This window comes from Corvus moneduloides, chromosome 4 (genome assembly GCF_009650955.1).
Source record: "Corvus moneduloides isolate bCorMon1 chromosome 4, bCorMon1.pri, whole genome shotgun sequence".
In the NCBI taxonomy this organism is placed as follows: domain Eukaryota; kingdom Metazoa; phylum Chordata; class Aves; order Passeriformes; family Corvidae; genus Corvus; species Corvus moneduloides.
Genome location: NC_045479.1, coordinates 25,313,124 through 25,332,615, shown reverse-complemented (window position 1 = coordinate 25,332,615; position 19,492 = coordinate 25,313,124). Strand labels below are relative to the sequence as shown.

The 19,492-nt window shown below is 45.4% G+C and overlaps 2 protein-coding genes across 8 annotated transcripts in view; one reads left to right on the top strand and one right to left on the bottom strand.

The window, feature by feature from the left end:
• LOC116443582 (coiled-coil domain-containing protein 134-like) overlaps positions 1 to 14,603 on the bottom strand; it is a 46,811-nt gene extending 32,208 nt beyond the window's left edge. For 3 of the 7 annotated variants that reach the window (XM_032107798.1, XM_032107789.1, XM_032107793.1), the window contains exons 1-12: positions 14,493 to 14,603; positions 14,115 to 14,238; positions 11,693 to 11,743; positions 9,763 to 9,836; positions 8,875 to 8,980; positions 8,127 to 8,330; positions 6,797 to 6,927; positions 6,177 to 6,291; positions 5,258 to 5,374; positions 4,642 to 4,741; positions 2,022 to 2,156; positions 1,363 to 1,477 (exon numbers count right to left, since the gene is read on the bottom strand). In XM_032107798.1, the coding sequence (XP_031963689.1) occupies positions 1,363 to 1,477; positions 2,022 to 2,156; positions 4,642 to 4,741; positions 5,258 to 5,374; positions 6,177 to 6,291; positions 6,797 to 6,927; positions 8,127 to 8,330; positions 8,875 to 8,980; positions 9,763 to 9,836; positions 11,693 to 11,743; positions 14,115 to 14,238; positions 14,493 to 14,603 (1,383 nt within the window). Of the gene's footprint in view, positions 1 to 1,362; positions 1,478 to 2,021; positions 2,157 to 4,641; positions 4,742 to 5,257; positions 5,375 to 6,176; positions 6,292 to 6,796; positions 6,928 to 8,126; positions 8,331 to 8,874; positions 8,981 to 9,762; positions 9,837 to 11,692; positions 11,744 to 13,536 lie in introns of all 7 variants that reach the window. The other 4 variants (XM_032107792.1, XM_032107790.1, XM_032107794.1 and 1 more) reach the window with 4 other exon arrangements.
• A 163-nt stretch (positions 14,604 to 14,766) lies between these two features.
• SNU13 (small nuclear ribonucleoprotein 13) lies at positions 14,767 to 17,300 on the top strand. The gene is made up of 3 exons (XM_032107788.1): positions 14,767 to 14,885; positions 15,711 to 15,831; positions 16,411 to 17,300. The coding sequence occupies exons 1-3, from the start codon at positions 14,883 to 14,885 to the stop codon at positions 16,671 to 16,673; spliced, it is 387 nt and encodes a 128-aa protein (XP_031963679.1). The 5' UTR covers positions 14,767 to 14,882; the 3' UTR covers positions 16,674 to 17,300.
• The last annotated feature ends 2,192 nt before the right edge of the window (positions 17,301 to 19,492 follow it).

Below are 19,492 nucleotides of genomic sequence, written 5' to 3'. Positions count from 1 at the left end.
CCTGTCTTTACAGTCTGTATTACCATGACTTGATCTAATCTGAGTTTTAAGCATTTCAGCTAATGGAGCTTCAAACCCTTCTGAGAAAACTTTGCATTTTTAAAAATTTTCTTTCTTCCAAATACTCTTCAGACAACACAGAATAGTTCTTCTCCTTGCTTAGCAATGAAATCTTAGAAGTTCTTCTACTTTGGCTCAGAGTTTTAAGCAACTATCTATGTACTAGTTCTTGTTCCCACACAGCATCCCACTGAGTTAAGCCTGAAGCCAACTGAAGCGTCAGAGTTAATCATTTGCCTAAACTGGGAACAACTTGGAACTCAAAATCTGCCTTTAAGCCTTAACCTGTTGTGGTGGTCTTCTCCATAATACCAGAGGAGGGCACATCTACATACTGGTGCCTGGCAGTTCACAACTCCTTCCCCATTTCATGCTGAGATACCTTGGCAGAGGTATAACCATTTCCCCTTTTCTCCCTTTAAACACAGCCTGGATATCCTCGCTATCTGTCTAATTTCCTTCCTGTGAAGCTCCTAATTCTGAAAAGGACACCTCGCTCTGTGTGTGTGCAAACAGACTGGCCAACACCTGCCTACAGGACAGAAAGCACTTCTGCCTTCTTCAGACAGAGAAGGCCAATATCTGGTACCACTGAACTTGGGTCTAAAGATAGTTCATCAAGAATTTGGAGTTCTGCTACTCCTTTGAGCATTGAGGTGTTCTTGTCACTACAGGCATGCGATCTAAACCTACATGGCTCTAAGCCTACAGCAAGAAGGCTCAGCCCTTGTCTTTTCACTAGCCATCTGTACCTGGGGCTCTTCTCAGAAGTGCAGAGGTCCTGACAGCACATCACACTAACTATGGATTCCAGGAACAGGAAAGGATTTATAGGTCAAATAGTGGCTAACAACTCCCTTGCTGAGGGATCACAGTCCATATACGATGACACTCTTGATCTGAGTGCAGAACAAGAAATGTTCATTGCTGAAAAAATAGATTGACCAATGCAACCTACAAGGTGGGGGCCTGACAAAGGGGAAGTTCAAACTATTTTGGAGTACTGGAGATAAAGAGATATTTATAAATAAAGATAAAAACATAAAGAGAGCAGCATGCTCAAGTGGTGCCCCACAAAACTTCGTTGATTTAGAAAGATAACATTCACCAGCATCCATCTTCATCTACTTCAAAGTCTGGTACCATTTCGAGGCAAGAAGATCAAAAGAAATAGCAGAGAACTAAATAGCCATGGGGGATGTAAGTAAGGGATGGAACATATATAAAACATCCACATAGTGTCCTAGGAAGATCATCCCCGTCCTGCTTGGTCCTACCAACAAGCAACAACTTTTGACTTACTGCAGGCCTCTTACTACTCTGTGGTGGGGAAAGGTCAGCACATCGCTTCAGCACTGCCTCCAGAAGCTTCTGCAGCTCTTCATATGGGACTGGAGGGGAGCTCAGATGGTCCTTCCTTAACAAGTGAAGAGAGAGACAAGATGCACAGTCCCTGCTGGGGACATTCCACTAGGAAGGCAACACCATCAGAACTAACTGCTCTTCTGATGGAAATATGCCATTGCCACTTCTCTCCAGCAGAGCATAGTAAGGTCAAAATATCTGAATAGTGCTTTCACCCACACATGAGCCCAAACACACCCTCAGTGCTCTGTCTGCTCCCACTACAGTCAGGATGCATATGACTGTCCAGAGTCTTATGCTTATTACTCTTATCAATCTGGATGGGGCACAGAGTGACAAAGCCATAGCAGGTGCTGTACAAGCCTGCCTGGAACACTAGGTCCTTGCTGCAATGACTTGCTGCCTGCCACAGCTTCATTGCTCTGGCAGCTTTCCTGAGGTGGGTGGGAAGCTGGCTCTGCTGTACCCACGCCTGCCTCAGCCACAAGTCCCACTGCAGAGCACGTTCACCCACACAGCCACAGGGGAACTGCAAAGCCCAAGATGGTATCAACAGATCTATCTGAAGAAAAGCCTGCAAATACATTCCTGCCTACCTCAGGAAAGCTGCCACAGCTTTCACAGCCTCCACCACCACCTCCAGCACCGGGCAGTTCACTGTCTCCATCAAAACATCAATGGCTTCTATACATACACCTCGGTTTGTGAATAATTTGATTTCCACTGGTTGCCTGCAAAGAGACAACAAAGTAAGCAAGGAGAATGTTGTCAGAGTTAGGTAACTGTAGTGCCTTCCGTCATTTCAGCAAATGGACAGATGAGCCATGCAATTGCAGCCATTTTTTTCAGTACTGAGAGCCAGCTACTCACAAGGAGGTACTCTCAGACTTGAGCAGGTAGAGGGTTTGCTACAAAGAGGGAACTTCAGCCAGTCTGAAGCACTACCATGATAAAACACCCACAGCCTGGGTAACTGTGTGACTACTCCAGTGAACACTGACATGAAAAGCACAAGAAAAGAAGCTTTGCAAAATACAGTGATCTCTGTGCCTAGGACTTTATGTTCAGGCCATCTGCTCTGGTATTTGTGAATTCATCAAGCAACTTATATATTTAAGTGTACAAGCAAACATCACCATCCTAGAATACAAATAATGACATGAGAATAGCTTCTCTCACAGTCCTGTGGCACTTCTAATGCCAGATGATGCCAGGACAGGAACCTTCACAAACTTGAAAAGTAATCAGGAAAATAAACACAATCCAACTGTTTTGACAATCCTTCTCGACAGTGAGCATTTTGATCATCTGTGGCCCAACACCTTTGAGCATTCAGCATGAGAGCATGGAGGGATGACAGGCCATTAATTCCATTATTGGACAAAGCTGTGTAAATGGCTCATTTGGCTCCGGGCAAGTCAGGTACAGTTGGGAGGGCAAACGGAAGACAGGCAGCTACATGCAGACAAGAGGCACTAACAGCCTGCCAGAGGGTCTCTCCAAAGTGAAGCAAGAAAAGCAGCGCAGCATGACAGGAGCCAGATTTGGGAGCCAAAAGTATTCCCTGTTATTCAATTTTCACAGTCATGCCTGACTAAAGCAAGCCAGGAGCACATGCTTGCATGCACAAATGGGAAAGCAAAGTGAACTTTAGTAGAAATTACACTAGTAGCCCAGTTACACGGCAAAAAGAGAACAGAGGAAGAACCACTCTTTTTAGTCACTCAGTGGGATGGAACCCTGCTTCGCAGCCACCTCACATTCTGCTGTGAGAAAAAGCTGTGAGGTGGGCATGGCAAGGAAAAGGACTTGTGGAACTCAGGCATCAGGAGCCAAGCCACAAGTGATGCACTGAACTTCCAAGTTGTTTCTACTTACACTAGGTAATTCTATTAATCCTCTGTATTTCCTTTCTTTAATCACTGACCTTCTGAAGTAAAACACATCAGGAAGAAAAAAGTCTTCACTGACTCATGCAGGGAGGAAGGGATGGAGGAGTATTGCTGACTCATTCACGATGCACAAACCCACTTTCAGTATGGTGCACTGTGATGTCTTCAGGGCCTGGGGGGAAAGTGTGAAGGGCAGCACTCTTGCAGCTTCCTGCAACCTGTCATCTTTGGGCCCCAACCTGCGCCTGCCACTTTGATTATGCTGGGAGGGACAAGGGTCACTCCAGGGAGAGCTACCCAACATTCCTGACATACTGCCAAGGGGAGCAGTATGTCCTGCATGGACCTCACCAGAATGTGTGGCTCACTTACAAAGAGAATCCAGCTGCAAGCTAAAACCTAGAGGAGAGGTTCCAGCACGAGATCCCTTTCCCCACTATGAGAGAATATAACATGATTTCTAAGGCAAAGCTCAGAGAAACAGAATGGGTGTGCGAGAAAACGAGAGTAACTGCACAGAGTGTTCTCTTCGTTTTACAAGCATAAATGCTGTAATTAGTGTTTCCCACATCCTGGTTTCTCTTTTTGACAGATCCCACACTGGCATTACCACACTGTTCTAGCACTGTTGCTTTTTCTCCTCCTTTTTACCCTGACACTTGCTACAAAATTGACTATGACATTTCCAAAATTCTGCTCAAGGGCTCTCTCGGGGGATCTAAGTGGCAAAAACAAGACTCTGTCACTAGCATGACAGGATAGGAACAAGATCATAGAGGCAAGAACAGGAAGCACAGAAGAAAAACAAGCCAGTGTATATTATTTCTTAGCAGAAAACAAGAGGAAAAAAGTGACAGAAGACATTAATATTTCAGCCTAGAATTTGTTTTTGCAGTTTGAATTTAGCTCAGATGATGACAGAAGACCAGAGGCCATGGAATTTGCATGCTTTGTTTTGTCATAGAGGCACACTTAGCAGGAGCTGGCCTGCTCACATACGCCTGGACCTTCCTGGCCTTCTCTCGTGCTCTGTCTACAGCGGAAAAGAGATTTCACCTCCCAGACTGGCAAGGAAGCAGGAAGAGGAAGATATAGTGGTGGATGCAGGCACAGACAGGACAAGCTGGGAGGTTCAGAAACAACCATCATGCCCTTCTTTGCAAGAATAAAGGAGATGTGATTGTTCAGCACCATCTTTCAAACACAAAAGTTCTAAAGGTGTGTATCTGGTCTTGGAAGAAAATCTTAAAAAACTAAAGGCCCACAGTCTCCATTTTGGGATACCAAACTCTGCCTGTGCAAGCCTGACAGGATACTCCCTTACCGTTTCAGTATTTCAGTGAAGAGCAGGAGCCCTTGTTTGTGCAACTCCACATTGTTCAGCAGCAGGACACCTTGGAGACTTCTCACCAGAGATTCAATGCCTGTACATGTTCAAGAGAAGTCACAGAGACACTTTTAACATTCCAGATTCCCGGAGGGAAGCAAAATTAATTAAAAAAAAAATAAAAAGATTTGAACAATTATTCTTCTGAGCCACTGACAGAAACAACTGTCCGAAACTGTTGAGTGTTCACTCAGTGCCCTGATAATTTGCCTCAACCTCCACTGCTGGAGATAGGTCCCAAAGAACAGAAGGAATTTAACCATTCTTTCTAAATCTACTCTTGGCATGTCCGCAGAAATACTTAATAGTAACTCAGGGAGTGTCAGTCATGATACCTGGTTATTATAATGAATTAATGCTCATCAGAAACTCATTAGGACAACGACAGTGTAAATTCAAGCTACGCTGGACATCACAAACATGTCTGATAGGTACTCATTTTCAGTCCTTTATCCATCCTGACTGGAAATTGTGATTGTGTGTAAAGCGCTGGAATTCAGCTAGAGGCACAAGTATTACTGCAGTCACTCTGTCAGAAAGGTTGATGACTCACCATAGACGGTGTGACACTTGGAGAAGAAAAGGTGCTCTTCAGTCAGGAGGAGCAGGCAGCAGTACACTGACCAGATGAGGATTTCACTTTTACACAAGAGACACTCAAAGAGGAACTCTGCAAACACACACACACACAAATAAGGTCACCCTGGTAAGAGCCAGGCTGCTCACAGCATGGCACAGCTGCTCCTAGAACAGAGCAGAGGAAGGAGGAGGAAATGAAGAAGCATAGCAACAGCCACAGAGAGAATGGCTGTACTACGAAATGGCAAGAATGGAGAATGTAGTAGATGCTCAGGGGTATGCTAGTCTTCAAAATAAGGTGACTGGAGAGCATAGACCCATGGGCAGGCATCTTCCCAGTACAAACTCAGTAGGAAGGAGCTGAATTGTGCGTCTAGCCTTTGGCACAAATGAAAAGCCACAAAGCAAGCTTTACCACAGATGCAGTGACCTTTTTTTCCTCATGACTTTTACATCTCCCAAAGAATTTGTATAATGAAAGTATTTCTGTCTTTTGGGATTACAGAGGAATAATAAACCATCTCTCATAGCTGCATTCTAAAGCTAAATCCTGAACCAAAATCTCAGCAAATTTACAATATTTAGTGGAATGAGATGGAACCCCAGTTTGCTTAGACTTGTATCTAAGGTCCTGCAAGAAGGACCTTGACCACAAAGACTTAGCCAAATTCTCTCTGTGGAAACTCCATTCTGCTTGGTGACAGCTGCTTCTAAACTTTCAGTTGAAAACATACTCTCCCTTTCTACTCCTAAAATCACATGGTATAAAATGGCCACCACACACATTATGCCACCAGTGGATCTCATGGAGCCAGCCTGATTCCTAAACCAAACACCCAGAGGCGGCTTTGATACTGGGGAATGAACAATAAGATGCTACTGCATTTGTTCACCTGGGACATCTGCATGGATAAAAGCAGGAGCATATCTGCTAGGAGAGTGAACCAGCACTGCAGCCATACAGTGAGAACTCGCTGCCTGTAACATCTCATCTCTGGTCAACAAGAGCTGTTGGGAAACAAAAGTCAAAAGGAGAAAGGAAGTCAGCTATGCAGCTATGAGTCGGAAACAGTTTGTTCTACTTTTTAAAATTTAAAACACAAATTAAGATCTCTCTTTTGGCATGTATTTCACAGATTAAACTTGCTAAGGTAAGATAAAACACTGAACCAAGGACACTCAAAAAAGCACATGAGAACCACAACAGAGTAGATCATGAGTAATAGTTCCACCCCCATGCTTCATCATGCTGGTGCTGCATGTTCTGTATCAGACCTCAAGTGTGAGTGAGTAAAATCAGCTGAGGCCAGGAGTAAGATTTTCCCCATTCCAGGATGCAGGAATGATCAAGGGGATCAATAGAGGTATCACCATTTCTCACTGCAGCCTCTATTGCTGGTCTTGGCAACAGAACACTCTGCTTTTTTTATATACAGTGCCTCAGATAAAGATTCATTACACGCCAGCAAATTATTTATGTGTACCGACAATTCACTACTACTTCAGCAATCACCTTTTTGAGAACAAGTGGCAGTGGATTTTCCCCTTCTAAAAAGTTAGGGATCTCAGTCTCCTCCTCTGTCTTTGAATTATTCATAAGAATAGATACAAAATGGTCAGATTTCAGCAGCTCCTTCAGCAAACCTGCAAAAGTGGGCGCAAGAATGAGCACCATACTGAGCACAGTGAGGATTATACTAACACACGAGTATTTACAGACGAAGACTTGTCGCCAACTTCCTCCCCTCTCCTGGAGGTCCTCCCCTCCAGATCAGGAAACAACTTCTCACTGTGTCCCCAGATACTGCCATGACCCCCACATATTGCAACCCTGTGTTGCTGATGCTTTTTGCTGGTCTGATCTGCTCTCTGTTCCTTCTCAGAGTCACGTATGTACATGGGTGCATCTCAGGAGCCCTCTACTTGCATTATCTTCTGTTAGTAACCACACCTTAAACTGTTTCTTGGAAGAGCTCTTGACCTGCATTCTTCTCCAGGCAGTCCGTGACCCAAACGACAAGACATTTTCCCTGGAACACTTCGTAGAGAGCAGGCATTTATCTTCCCCTTCTATTTTCACAGACTCTTAAAGAAACGGCTGTCTTCAGCTAAAGGATACCCACATGCCAAAAAAACTCCCTCAGTATAACAGTATAGATCACTGCTCCAGGTATTGACGAATATCATCAGTACACATCAGTACAGATTCACACAGGGGTATGGTCTGAGCTACAGAATTCTACTGTCAAAGGAATCATAATCCACTTCTAGCAGCTGAGTAGATGAGCAGAGGAGCAATCCAGTTCTTGCCTGCCTCCTACTAGAAAAATTAATTCCCTGGATGGTTTACAAACAAGTGATATCAGAAAGGCTGAAATTGTGCTCCCCAGCAACAGCTGAAACATGCAGTTGGAAGCATAACTGCAAGAAAGTGCCACTTCCACATTAGCTCTATAATCTAATTAACATGATGCCCCACATCTGAAGACCGTATCTCTTAGAGTCCATCCCACTGCTCTACAAAACCCACCTGCCCGTGCACAGTATTTGCATTCAGACACTTTGAGGGATGATCAGGCCATAGCACAAGCTCTGAAGAGATTGAAGGTTTGTCAGTGCTGGACAAATACAAGGCATGAGGGAACACAGGGGCCTGGGGGTACTCAGCAGCAGGTCTGGACTACTTAATTGCTGTGGAGTAACAGAAAGGATTGATGGCTTTGGACAAGAAGCATAAAGATCCTCTATGGAACGACCTACATTAGAGCATCTAAACCAGCCAAGGATTTCTTCCTCATTCTGAGCCTACCCTTGCACCTTGCATTCTGTCAGCAATGCCTTACCCAAACAATTAACCTGCAGCTCCTTTGTCTGCGCACACCCCAGAGTATTCAAGAAGACACCACACAGCCTTTCTTCAAAGTGTCCTGAGAGCCGTTCTGTGCCAACAGGAGAGGAGTACAGCTTGCCATACAAGTAGCAGACAGCAGCCTTTATAGCCTCATTTGGGTACGTCAAGCCTGTCAGCAGATGATCCACCAAATTATCTAGTACAAGGAACAGGAACAACAAACATTCACTGACACTTTAAAAGCACCAACCTCTTTCCCTTGAAAACTTGCAAAAGCCCACTGGACAGACCTGTGTATGCAGGTCAATGAATGCCACAATCAGGTGATGTGCTCAGCACCATCTGTCCCTCTGAGCAGAGGTACAGCAATAAACAGCTAGCGGAGCTCACTGCTCACCGTATGAAGATCCATCATCCCAGCTCCCTCCACAAACAGTTCAGCTTGCTCACCAGACCCCCAAGCACCAGATCAAGGAAAAAAAACCTAAAGGTATGTTGCCTGTGAGGCAGACCCACAACCCCAGTTCACAGAGGCTGCTTTTGCCTGGCTAAAAGCATGATAACAAGACTGCTATGAAGGTTCTGACCTGGATCCCAGGAGGCTTGAATGCCGCTCTGACTCCTGGACAGGCTTCTTGTGTGACCTTCACGAATTCGTCTGGGGGACAGGGGAGTGCACGCATGCGTGTGTGTTAGGGCTGTGAATACCACCCTTCAGTGGGACACGACATATTACTCACTGTGCTTTACCACCAGGATCTCAGCAAAGCCTGGGATGGCATCTGCCAGCTTGCCCAAGAGAGCAAATGTGGGCAGGCTGCTTCTCATGGTAGCTGCTTTGCACAGCTGTAGAGGAGACAGAGAAGGAAAATGTTTCACTGGTGAGGACACAGTCCAAAGGCAGAAATACACCCAAACCACCAAGTTCTCAGTGATGCATAATTTTCCAGAACAGGATCTTTTCCAAATATCTGTCCTTTTCATCACTTAGGATAAACCACAAGGAAACCCCAAATATCACACCAAGTCTCAAAAATGTCTTTAAATTAATTCAAGGAACTGCTTGCTTGTTGTTCCTTTTCCTCTTTTTCTCCTCCACCTCTTACATGAACACATGAACCAGATTAATTGCTCACCATTTTTGCTACTTCCCATTTTTTTGTACTCCATGGGACCATCAGAAACTTAGGAACGAAGAGAATAAGAGCACATGGCACAGGTTGGGAAAGCTCCTTATATAACTGAACCAGTAAAGTAGGAAAAAGCAGTATCTGAGAAAACCACACAGCTTTATAAGAGTATCATGAAGCCATATGGCTGCAAGGCATCATAAGAACAATATAAAAACTCCATGGTAGGCACTCACACTGCCAACATCACAGCAGGGGAACTTTGCTCTGCAAGGTCAGGTTGGATGGGGCTTTGAGCAACCTGGTCTAGTGGAAGGTGTCTCTGTCCATGCCAGGGGGATTGGAACTAGATGATTTTTAAGGTCCCTTCCAACCCAAACCATTCTATGATTCTGTGATCCCACTGCAGCAGATGCTACATCCCAGACTTGCAGGGCCACTCATTCCTCAATTTCTGAAAGACTGGAAGGAAGGGGGAAATAATTCATCTTCACTGACCTCCTTTTGACTTTCATTCAAAATGCAGCACAAGTACAGCTCTGACTTCAACTCCACAACAAGCCGCACCAGAACTAGGCAGAAGAAACAGGATCAGTAACACACACACAAGAGCACTCACAATCCATCTTCCATGGGGCTTTAGCAGATCAGTGAGCAAAGAGCTCAGAAATGAAATGAGCACAGAGGTGCTGAGAGAGCAGGGTAACAGCAGCGTTCCCAGCACTATTTCTTCTGATAGCCCAGCTCAAGCTCTCTGAGGCACCATTCCAGCAGTCCTGCTTCAGCTGCACTACAAACCATGCATGGAAATGAAAAGCAAGCAACAAACTGAGCCTCAGGACAGCAAGTAAACATAAGGAATCAGGAAGGGAAGGGGAAAAAAACCTAGCTTAAAAGCATAAAAAATTCTGGTAATTGAATAGACCAGGCTTCCTACTGTATGAAAACTGGCCTTTAAAAACGTATCCTTCCAGAGAAGATATCAAAACTGAAACTGCTGAGGATCCTTAGATTCACACTCAGAGCTCCTCCTTCAGCTGCTACTGTCCCTAAGGTAAGTGAAGTCTATCAGCCATTCTTCCCTGCTGCAGTTATCCCATACACCTTACCAGAAAGCAAGGCCTCAGTCACCAGTGTGGTGCTGTTCACCTCCTCAGCCCCAAGTAAGTGCTGTTATTCTTGGCTCACTGAAATTTTAAGAGCTCTGTCGGCTCTGTACTAATAATAGGAATCAGCAAGATATTACATTTTCCAGGCAGTGGCAATATATCACCTGGGGTTTCTCTAACAAAATCACAAGGCAGATGCCTGATGCTGGCAGGCTGCCTGTGCCTCCACACATATACCAGCAGGGCAGTTGCAGGAAGCAAAGCTCCTCTTCCAGTACTTTTAGAACTGGGCACTTGAATGTTCAGCAGATAAAATTTTGGCAATAGTCCCATTACTGAGACACAACATTTCTACACAGGATTTGGTAAGGCTGTCTTGGATGTAGCTTGCTGTCATGGCATGACTCATTTGGAAAACCTACACTTTTGATTTGTATCCTAGGAAAGCATTCTAAAAAGAAACACCAGAGACTTCTGGGTTCACCATTTCTTGGTATACCCAAGGCAATACTAGACCTACTTCAGCTACAGATCTATGCATCTCAGCAGAAGCATATCTGAGACAGGCGATTTACAGATGGTTTAATAGCCCTTTCTTGCCCCAAACTCTCAGAACCTTTAAAAATGTTCAATGCTTAGGCAACACTAATTTAAAATTGCTCTGCTAGAGAGCATCCATCTCTCAAGACTGGTAACATGACAGAAAGGCTTCTCCCCTTTTCAACCCCATTTCAAGCAAGTGTCTGAAAACTAAAATCCCTCTGGAAGAAGTTTGTCATAGCTCCTTTTACCTTTCATGGCTGGACATGAAATGCATCATTGCACTGCTAATATCTCCAGACTCAGCAGAGGTGCCCAAGGTTAACTGGACTGCAGAGATTCCTTTGTCAGCCCTGCAGATGTTTCCTTCAGTTTTCAAATGAGGGACTGCTCACAAAGAGGACTCTATAGCCTGTACAGCTAAATCACAAATACCCTCTACTCCTGAGGAAAAAGCAGTAGATCCCATAGATTTCTATTTGCTTTGACAATTCAGTCAGGTCCAACGACGCCAAAGTTGAGGCACTGTTACCCATCTGATACTAAATTCATGATGCACACAGAACCTGTGAGAGAAATGTTAAATATTTAAACGTGCACGCACTCCCCTGACCTCAAATATGGGAGCAGACCACTCATTTTCATTGCATGGATAGAAAATAGATGATCTTCCCCACTGAAGCTGTGTCGAAGCCGAGCATCTCACTACAGATATCAGACAAGACAGACTGTCCCCTTCACAAACTGCCAGTAATTGAGGTGTGGCATTTGTCTCTCACCTTCAACGAATAGGTTCAGGGCACTGCTGTCTTCCACAGAATGCAACATCCCTAAAAGATAAACCACAACAGGTCATGGAACTCATTCCTGCTTCTGATCACCAGTGCTGCAATTCCTTCTTGTTAAAAAGAACTGAAATTCTTTTCAGAACTGTTTTGTTTTCCCCACTACACATGACACCAGCCTGACTTTGTCAGATGAGGGTGGATACTCTCTGAAGTATCGCAAAAGTTGCCTCCATAAGCAGGACACAGGGACATGAGACACTCCGTTCTCTTGCCAATTTTTTATGTGCTTTGCAATTGGAAGTCAGTGGCTCCACCTATGTCAAGGAATATGTAACTGCTGCCACCACCACATCTCACTGTGTGTATCCAGTTATACATCTGAAACAACACCCTGGAATGACAGAAGTCAAAACCCAGCTGTGAGTTTTGTCCTTTGTGTCCTCCATTCTTATCAGTTACTATGAACAGCCTTCTCCCTCCACAGCACTGAAAATCCTGAAACCAAACCGGAACACCAGATTTAAATCGTATGGAAACTATTAAATTGAACCTGAAGGCATCACTTCACAAGTTAATTTTACAATGAGAGCATAAGATTCTATATATTAAAATAAACCACTGTCTCACTCTACTACACCCCAGCAGACAAGAAACTCTACCTCCCAGCTCCTTCCAACCTATAGCACCAGGCATATGGTTCGGATCCCCACTGTTGCCACACTAAATCACTCGTTTCAATACATCCAGTCAAACTACCTCCCCTCTGAAGACTCCACGATGTCTCAGAATTTTGACCAACTAAAGCAATGTTATGACAGGTGAAGAAATTACTTATTTCCTGCCTCATGTGCCCAATCCTTAGTAACTCTAGAAAAGATTTGTATACAGCATTAGTGAACATTGCAGTATCAGCTGCATGAAATTCAGGCTTATCTGAAATTCACCACCTCCTCATACATAACACTCCACACTCCACCTCTCTTAACCCTCTTTCTTCTGGCTGTGCTTATTCCAATATTCTCTTTGCAAAAAACAAATGTATTTTCCTGAATTCACTATTAATACTTCCTCCACAGCACTGCTCAAACTTTTGGGGGGGTCCCTCTTACACTCTTGCACCGAATGATCCTTGGTTCATCTGAGCTCTATCAAAAATGAACATGCCCTTGTTTGTAGCCCCAAGCTTAGACTGGGATTCCAACTGCTCTAGGAGTTACACCAAGTACAGTAAAACCCAAAGCTGTCCTCAAACCACCCAATCACAACGAGAATTCTCTTCTCAGAGAATTATTACAGCAGACAAGAGCATTGAAATGCAAGCACAGCATCCCTGTCTTCTGGGTTACTTTGTGTTAGGGTCATATAATGTAGGGTTGAATTGGCCATAAGCACCACTCCTTCCACTTCTGTGAAGGATTAGGTGTGCGCACAACATTCAAAAATATTTGTGCAATTAGAAGAACTAAACCTGCATAAAGTTCTGTTTCTAACAAAGCTGCTTCCAAAACATGCACAACACAATTTATGGGCAATCAACTGTTTGAACTATTCAGCGTGTCAAGGCAGGGAAAGGGTCTTTTAAGTTACGTTTCCCCAAAGAACAAGAATTATCTCTGATGTGCAAATGAGACTGTGGAATTAAAGGAATCTGGTATATTTGTGCTTTGAGGGCACTTTTATTCCTACCGTCCACCTTTCCCTTCCTGCCTTACTATTCCTTCATTTAGACCATTATTTCTTATCCATCAAGATTTTTAAAGTTTCAAAGACATTTCCCACAGTACTGCAATGCAAAAAGAAATCAGTAAGAGATGTTCAAGATCACAGATACTTACCAGAAAGACACTTTCTGACATGCTGCTGAACACTATTTTGCTATGACACACCAGAAAGCATAAGGTTCTAGCTGTACAGCAACAAATATTTCTACAAATGTAAAGTGATGGTGTGGAAAAACCCCACTATGCAGATTTGCGTTTTGCGCATTTGATATTAAGTCCTGCAACACCTTTTTAGCTCACACTTTGATTTCTGTATGAATCTTCATATAACTCCAGAGGCATGAGACCAGAATGGAGGGCATTCGGAGTTATATGCCAGGCACTTCCTATTCTCCAGAAGGACTTCATGGATACATCAAGACACTTTGGAAAATTCCAAGAGCTTTATGAACATGCCAATCCTGCTCCTTGGGGAATGAGGAAATTAATTAACCTATTCTACATCAGCCACACACAGTTTTCCGCAGGGAGTAATTACACATCTAACAGAACAGTGGAAGTATGGAGATAGGAACCTCAATATTCTTTTGCTCTTTTTTTTTGGCTTCAAATGCGGAGGAGTGTCACATGTATTCAACAAAAGGTAACTGCCTCCTCCCTGCTGCTGCACCAGGCCTCAGCAGAGCTCTTACCAAAGAGAGTTCCTATCAAATGCATGCACACCCTCTCGTCTGGTGCCAGCAGCTGGACGACTGACACCGCCTGCCAGGCCAGGGCATCTTGGAGACGGGACAGGACGTGCTTCTTGCGCACCAGCTACGGATCAAACACAGCAGCCCGTTAGGCCTTGGGCCCGAGCTCCGCGCTGCTCCCACCACCCTGAGGGGAACAGGGCCACCACGGCCCGGGTGCCGAGGGGACAGGGCTGGCCAAAGGCCACACCGGCCGGGCCCCGGCCCCAAACTGAGCGCAGGAGAGCGGCAGCCCAGCCGGCGGGGCGGGGCCCGCTGGGGGGGTGCTCCGCGGCCCAGCTGCACACGGAAAGGGGCGGCGGGGCAGGCGCTGCCCACCGAGGCGCTGCTGTCGCCCAGGGTCTCCACGGCGCAGGCGAGGCAGAGCGGCGGGCGGAGCGGCAGCGCCCAGCGCAGCCCGTGACCGCCGCACGGCCCCGCCGCCGCCATCGGCCGCTACCCCGGCTGTCGTGCGGCTCCGCCCCGCGCGGGGACGGTGGCTCCGCCCCGGGACCGCCCCGGGACCGCCCCGGGACCGCCCCCGGGACCGCCCCCGGGACCGCCCCCGGGACCGCCCCCGGGACCGCCCCCGGGACCGCCCCCGGGACCGCCCCCGGGACCGCCCCCGGGACCGCCCCCGGGACCGCCTCCCTTCCGGCGGCGGCAGCAGCGCTCCCGCCTCTTCCCTCACAGCGCGCTCGGGCCGACAGCAGCGACCGCGCCGCGGCCATGGTGAGTGGCGTTGGACCCCGGCCTCCTCCTCCTCCTCCTCCTCCTCCTCCTCCTCCTCCTCCTCTTCTTCTTCTTCCTTCTTCTCCTATTTCTACTTCTCCTCTTGCTGTCGCTCTTCCTCCGAAGGGCCTTGGGGTAGAGGGAGGCCGCCTCCCGGCTGCGCGGCGGGCAGCACGTGGAGGCCGGGCGGGCGGGCGGGGGTGCGGCCGGCTGCGGGGAAGGAGGCCCGGGGGCTGGCGGTCCGGGGGACAGCCGGTAACGGGGCACTCGGTGTCCGGGGTCACCCCCGCGCAGTGCCGGGAGCCGGACAGGCCGCGGTTCTGCCAGCGCCGGTCGCTAACACTTCTTGTGAACTCGCTGCTGTGCCACCCCGCTGGTGATGTTAACGTTTATAAGCTACTTGTGGTTTGCAGAAATAACCTTGATACGTGCTCTTCTGGGGACTTCTTCAATTTTTTTGTTAGTCTTTTAATATGTGAACTGAAGTATTTCATTTTGTGTAGTCTGTGGTATAAACCGCCTGAAGACTGCCCCGTAAGTGCACTGCTGCTGGTTTGTAGGATGTAGATGTGTGAGTAGATACACTCTTTACTTTGATGTGAAGTATATCTTTCTTACTTTTCCCTTTTACTTTGATACAAGAAGAATCCTTACTCTTTTAGGAGTAAAACGCAGTGGTGTTTCTTCTATATGTGCAGAGCAGATGAGAATATAGTGACACGACTCCAGTAATCAATATATGTGGTGGACATGATGCCTGTGCAGTGTTGATTGGAACAAAGCCTCCTTTGCTCCTATTGTAATATTCTTTACTTTTTCCTTTAGAGTGAGGCAGAAGTGAATCCCAAAGCTTACCCGCTGGCTGATGCACAGCTCACAAAAACACTGCTGGATCTTGTGCAGCAGTCCTGCAACTATAAGCAACTACGCAAGGGAGCCAATGAAGGTGAGACTAGTGTGTTGCAAAGTGTGCTACAACTCATAACAAGGATTTTGTGAGATGCCATGGGTAGAGATTGTCTTTTCTCTGTAGCTGTGAATCACTCATTTTATATAGATCTGGCTATTGCTGGTGTGTGTCTCCTTTCTCCTCCTTCAAGCCTGCTTAAACAATATTCAGGGACAGAACTAAGCTGTAATCTTTTCAGCATTTATATGCAGTTTTTGCAGATTCCCAAATTGCTTTCCTGGTGCATGGTTTGTAATCATGCATGCTTCAGTGGTGTGGCACTGGGATTACCAGATGCCTAGCTAGTTCAGAACCATAAAAGATTTGGTTTTGAGGGTACCTCTGTGCAACCTGCTCAGAGAGTGGCTTCCTTCACAGTTGCTTGGGGCTTCACCTAGTCAAACTTGTAAAAAACCCACAATCCCTAAGGATAGAAACTCTCTAATCTCTTAGGACCCATGTCCCATGCACTAGATCTCCTTCCCACTGAGGCCACTTTCAACATCTCCTGAAGCTGTTACACATTAGGTGTTCTTTCCAGAAAGACCTAGACTGACTCTCCAGTTTCTTTTACAGCCACCAAAACACTGAACAGAGGCATAGCAGAGTTCATTGTAATGGCAGCAGATGCAGAGCCCTTGGAGATCATCCTGCACCTCCCTCTTCTCTGCGAGGACAAGAATGTCCCTTATGTGTTTGTGCGCTCCAAGCAAGCCCTGGGCCGGGCATGCGGCGTTTCCCGGCCTGTCATCGCCTGCTCCATCACCATCAAGGAGGGATCACAGCTAAAGCCTCAGATCCAGTCTGTACAGCAAGCTATAGAAAGACTGTTGGTCTAAGTGCCCATGAGTGTAAATGTGTGTGAAATTAAAAAGTGCAAATTAGGGGAAATTAATGTTTAGCTTCAGTTGAGATGATAGTTTTGATATCAATGTTTCATTTCAAAATGCTACATTTTTGTTTAATAATAGCTTAATTCTTAGTGTTTCCACCTCCTATCCCCCCACTTTTCTATTATTCTACTCCAACACGTTCATTCTCATTGTATTACTTCTTGAAAAGTGACTGTACAACTGTGTTTCCTGTTTTATGTTTAAAAGAAAAAAAAATTCCCCCCTTGTCTTCCTGTCTGCCTGCTCAGGGCTTTTTTAACCCACCCGACGGCAGGTGTGAGTGCATTTCTGAACGATTTAGGCTACTGAGGAAAAGGTTCCCCGTGTTCAGGCTGCTGGAGTCATTAAGTGAGGGAATAGCACAGGCCAGGTAAAAGGCAGGCAGCAGCTACTGTGTAGCAGCAGATGGAGCCAAGATCAGCGTGCCTAGCACAGCCCTTGTTCTTAAAACCAGACGAGACTTCTGTACAGATGCACGGGAAGCAGAAATCTTATGGCAGTACACAAGGGGAATTCTTGATTATTTTTAAATACTGACTTTTTAAGAAAAAATAAAAATGCTGCAAAGCTAAATAGAATTGTCATTCCCTTGGTGAAGCATTTGCAACTAACTGGAGTGTTTCTGCTTGTAAAGCTAAACTGCTCAGAGGCTGCCTGAAGGCTATTGCAGTGCAGTAAATCATACTCCTTCCGTTTTCTTTGTGTAGACTGTTACCACTGAGGCTGGGCTTCCTAGGGAAGTTAAGTACAAAACACATGGCGCAGAGCAGCCTGTTGTTGCTGACAAGTACCCTACATCTGGCTGTTAATTATAAGAAGTGTCATGCTTTTTAGTTACTGCACTGTAGTCACCTGACTGAAGATGAACCCTCTTAAGTCATGTCCAAGGAAACAGAGAACAGAGGAATCAGAGACTTAATGGCCAAGGAAACAAGAGAAGTAATTTTTCAGATAAATTACCATGTCTCAAGAGAGAAGGCTGTATCATCTCATGTTCTGGAAAAGCATGGAGCACCACCAGCAATCTGGATTAGTGGTGGTTTTACGGACCTAGTTTTAGTTAAATGCATATTGTATAATAAATCCACTACTGCTCTGAGCAGAGAAGTCTAAACCCCTGTGTTGGAATATCAAACCTGTTTTCTACTGCAGGATGCCAAAGCAAAATACTGTGGAAACAGCATTAGGTGCAATAGCAGAAGGGAAAATAAATTTTCTGTCATGTTTCCACAGAGGCACTAACTTCATACCTTTAGTAAGTACATCCCAAGCAGATGAAGGCAGCTCATGAAAGACTGAAGACACCATGTTTGTACATTTTTGTAAATGGCTGATGCCAGTAATCCTTGCTGAGGTGAACTTGATACAAATACTTCAGAATCCTTTTATTTGTATGAGGTTTAGAAGGGCTCCTGTTCCCTTCTAGTGATGCTGACTGTTGAGCTAGTTGTGTTTAGAACTACAGCTTTGCTAAGGATTTGCCCTATTGTACCAAGACAGCTGATGTAAGAGAAAGCAGACGAGGAGCAGAAATAAAGAATACTTGAGCAAGCAAAACTGTTTCTTTTTCTGCTCTGAAGCACTCCATTGCCATCCCTTTTAAACTTCTGCCTAATGTGATAGCTGCTATTAAAAAGAACAACAACAAAAAAAGCCAGGAGGCAGATCTAATAACTTAGAACAAACATGCCACAATCATCCAAAGCCTGGAACATAGTGTGCCTAAGGGTTAGCAAGCCAAGAGAGATGTTAACAAGGGTATTTGCAGAATTCAATTCACAGAGTTATGGACAGCATAGTCTCACTATTCCTCTCTTCAAGCCTTGCTAAGACAAGCATTTACAGTAGCTTCTTTGCCCAAGGGCAAAATAAATTGAGTGCTTAGACAAATCTTTATTAAAAATAACTACTGCAGGCTGATTGAAAGTGTAACAGGTAATGTAGCTTCATTACTGCAGAGCTCAATGCAGGCTAGCTGCTCTCTCTGGAGGAGGTGTGGAGGTAGAAGTGCGCAGCATGCTGGCACAGCTAGGACAGTCACAGTGCCACAAGGGTGGTCACAGCTGGCTCTGGTAGGTGTGCCACACTTCAGACCGGTCATGGAATAGTTTGTGAGCCACAGAGAGGAATCTCTGAACACTAAAAACACTACACAGACCAAATGGACACCTCAGGTATCCCATGTTTCTACATGATATGTCCTGTCATGTAGAAAGTTGAGAGTTTCACTAAACAATTAGTAATTTCCTAAAGCAAGAATAACAACTGTTTATTTGTTTCAGTCATCTTGCACTGCAAGACAGGTGGGGCATGCCAGGGATGGAAGTCTAAAACTCAAAAAGAGACCTGGCTGCAGCCTCCGTAAGTATGATTAAAAAAGTAAAAATACTGTATGTAGCAAGGGGTCTCTCCACAACTTGCTATTCTTCTATTTTTAAAGCACAGATTTGAGTACAGAAGCCTGCACAAGTCTGACTCATATTCACTTACAGCACTGGAAAAGCTCGATGCCATCTCAGTAATTTAACTGGGATGTGTGCAGCCTTCCAGGGAATACTTTTTTAAACCAGCTTTTGCTATTACCATTTAGAAATGGAAGACCTGTCTGTGCAGCTTTGTGAAGTGCCAGCTTTTTGCCCAAGGGATTGGATACTGCTTCCCAGTAATGATTTTTTTCTTTTAAGATCTGCTGGTAATATTTAGAACTATGATGGTGGAGAAGAACCCAATTTGATTACAAATACTGATGCTGGCTGTTTTGGAGA

What these genes read in the sequence shown, in the direction of transcription:
- SNU13 (XM_032107788.1), top strand. An exon ending in ACGCAAGGGAGCCAATGAAG is followed by an intron (nt 15,832 to 16,410) that starts GTGAGACTAGTG and finishes TTTCTTTTACAG; the next exon opens with CCACCAAAACACTGAACAGA.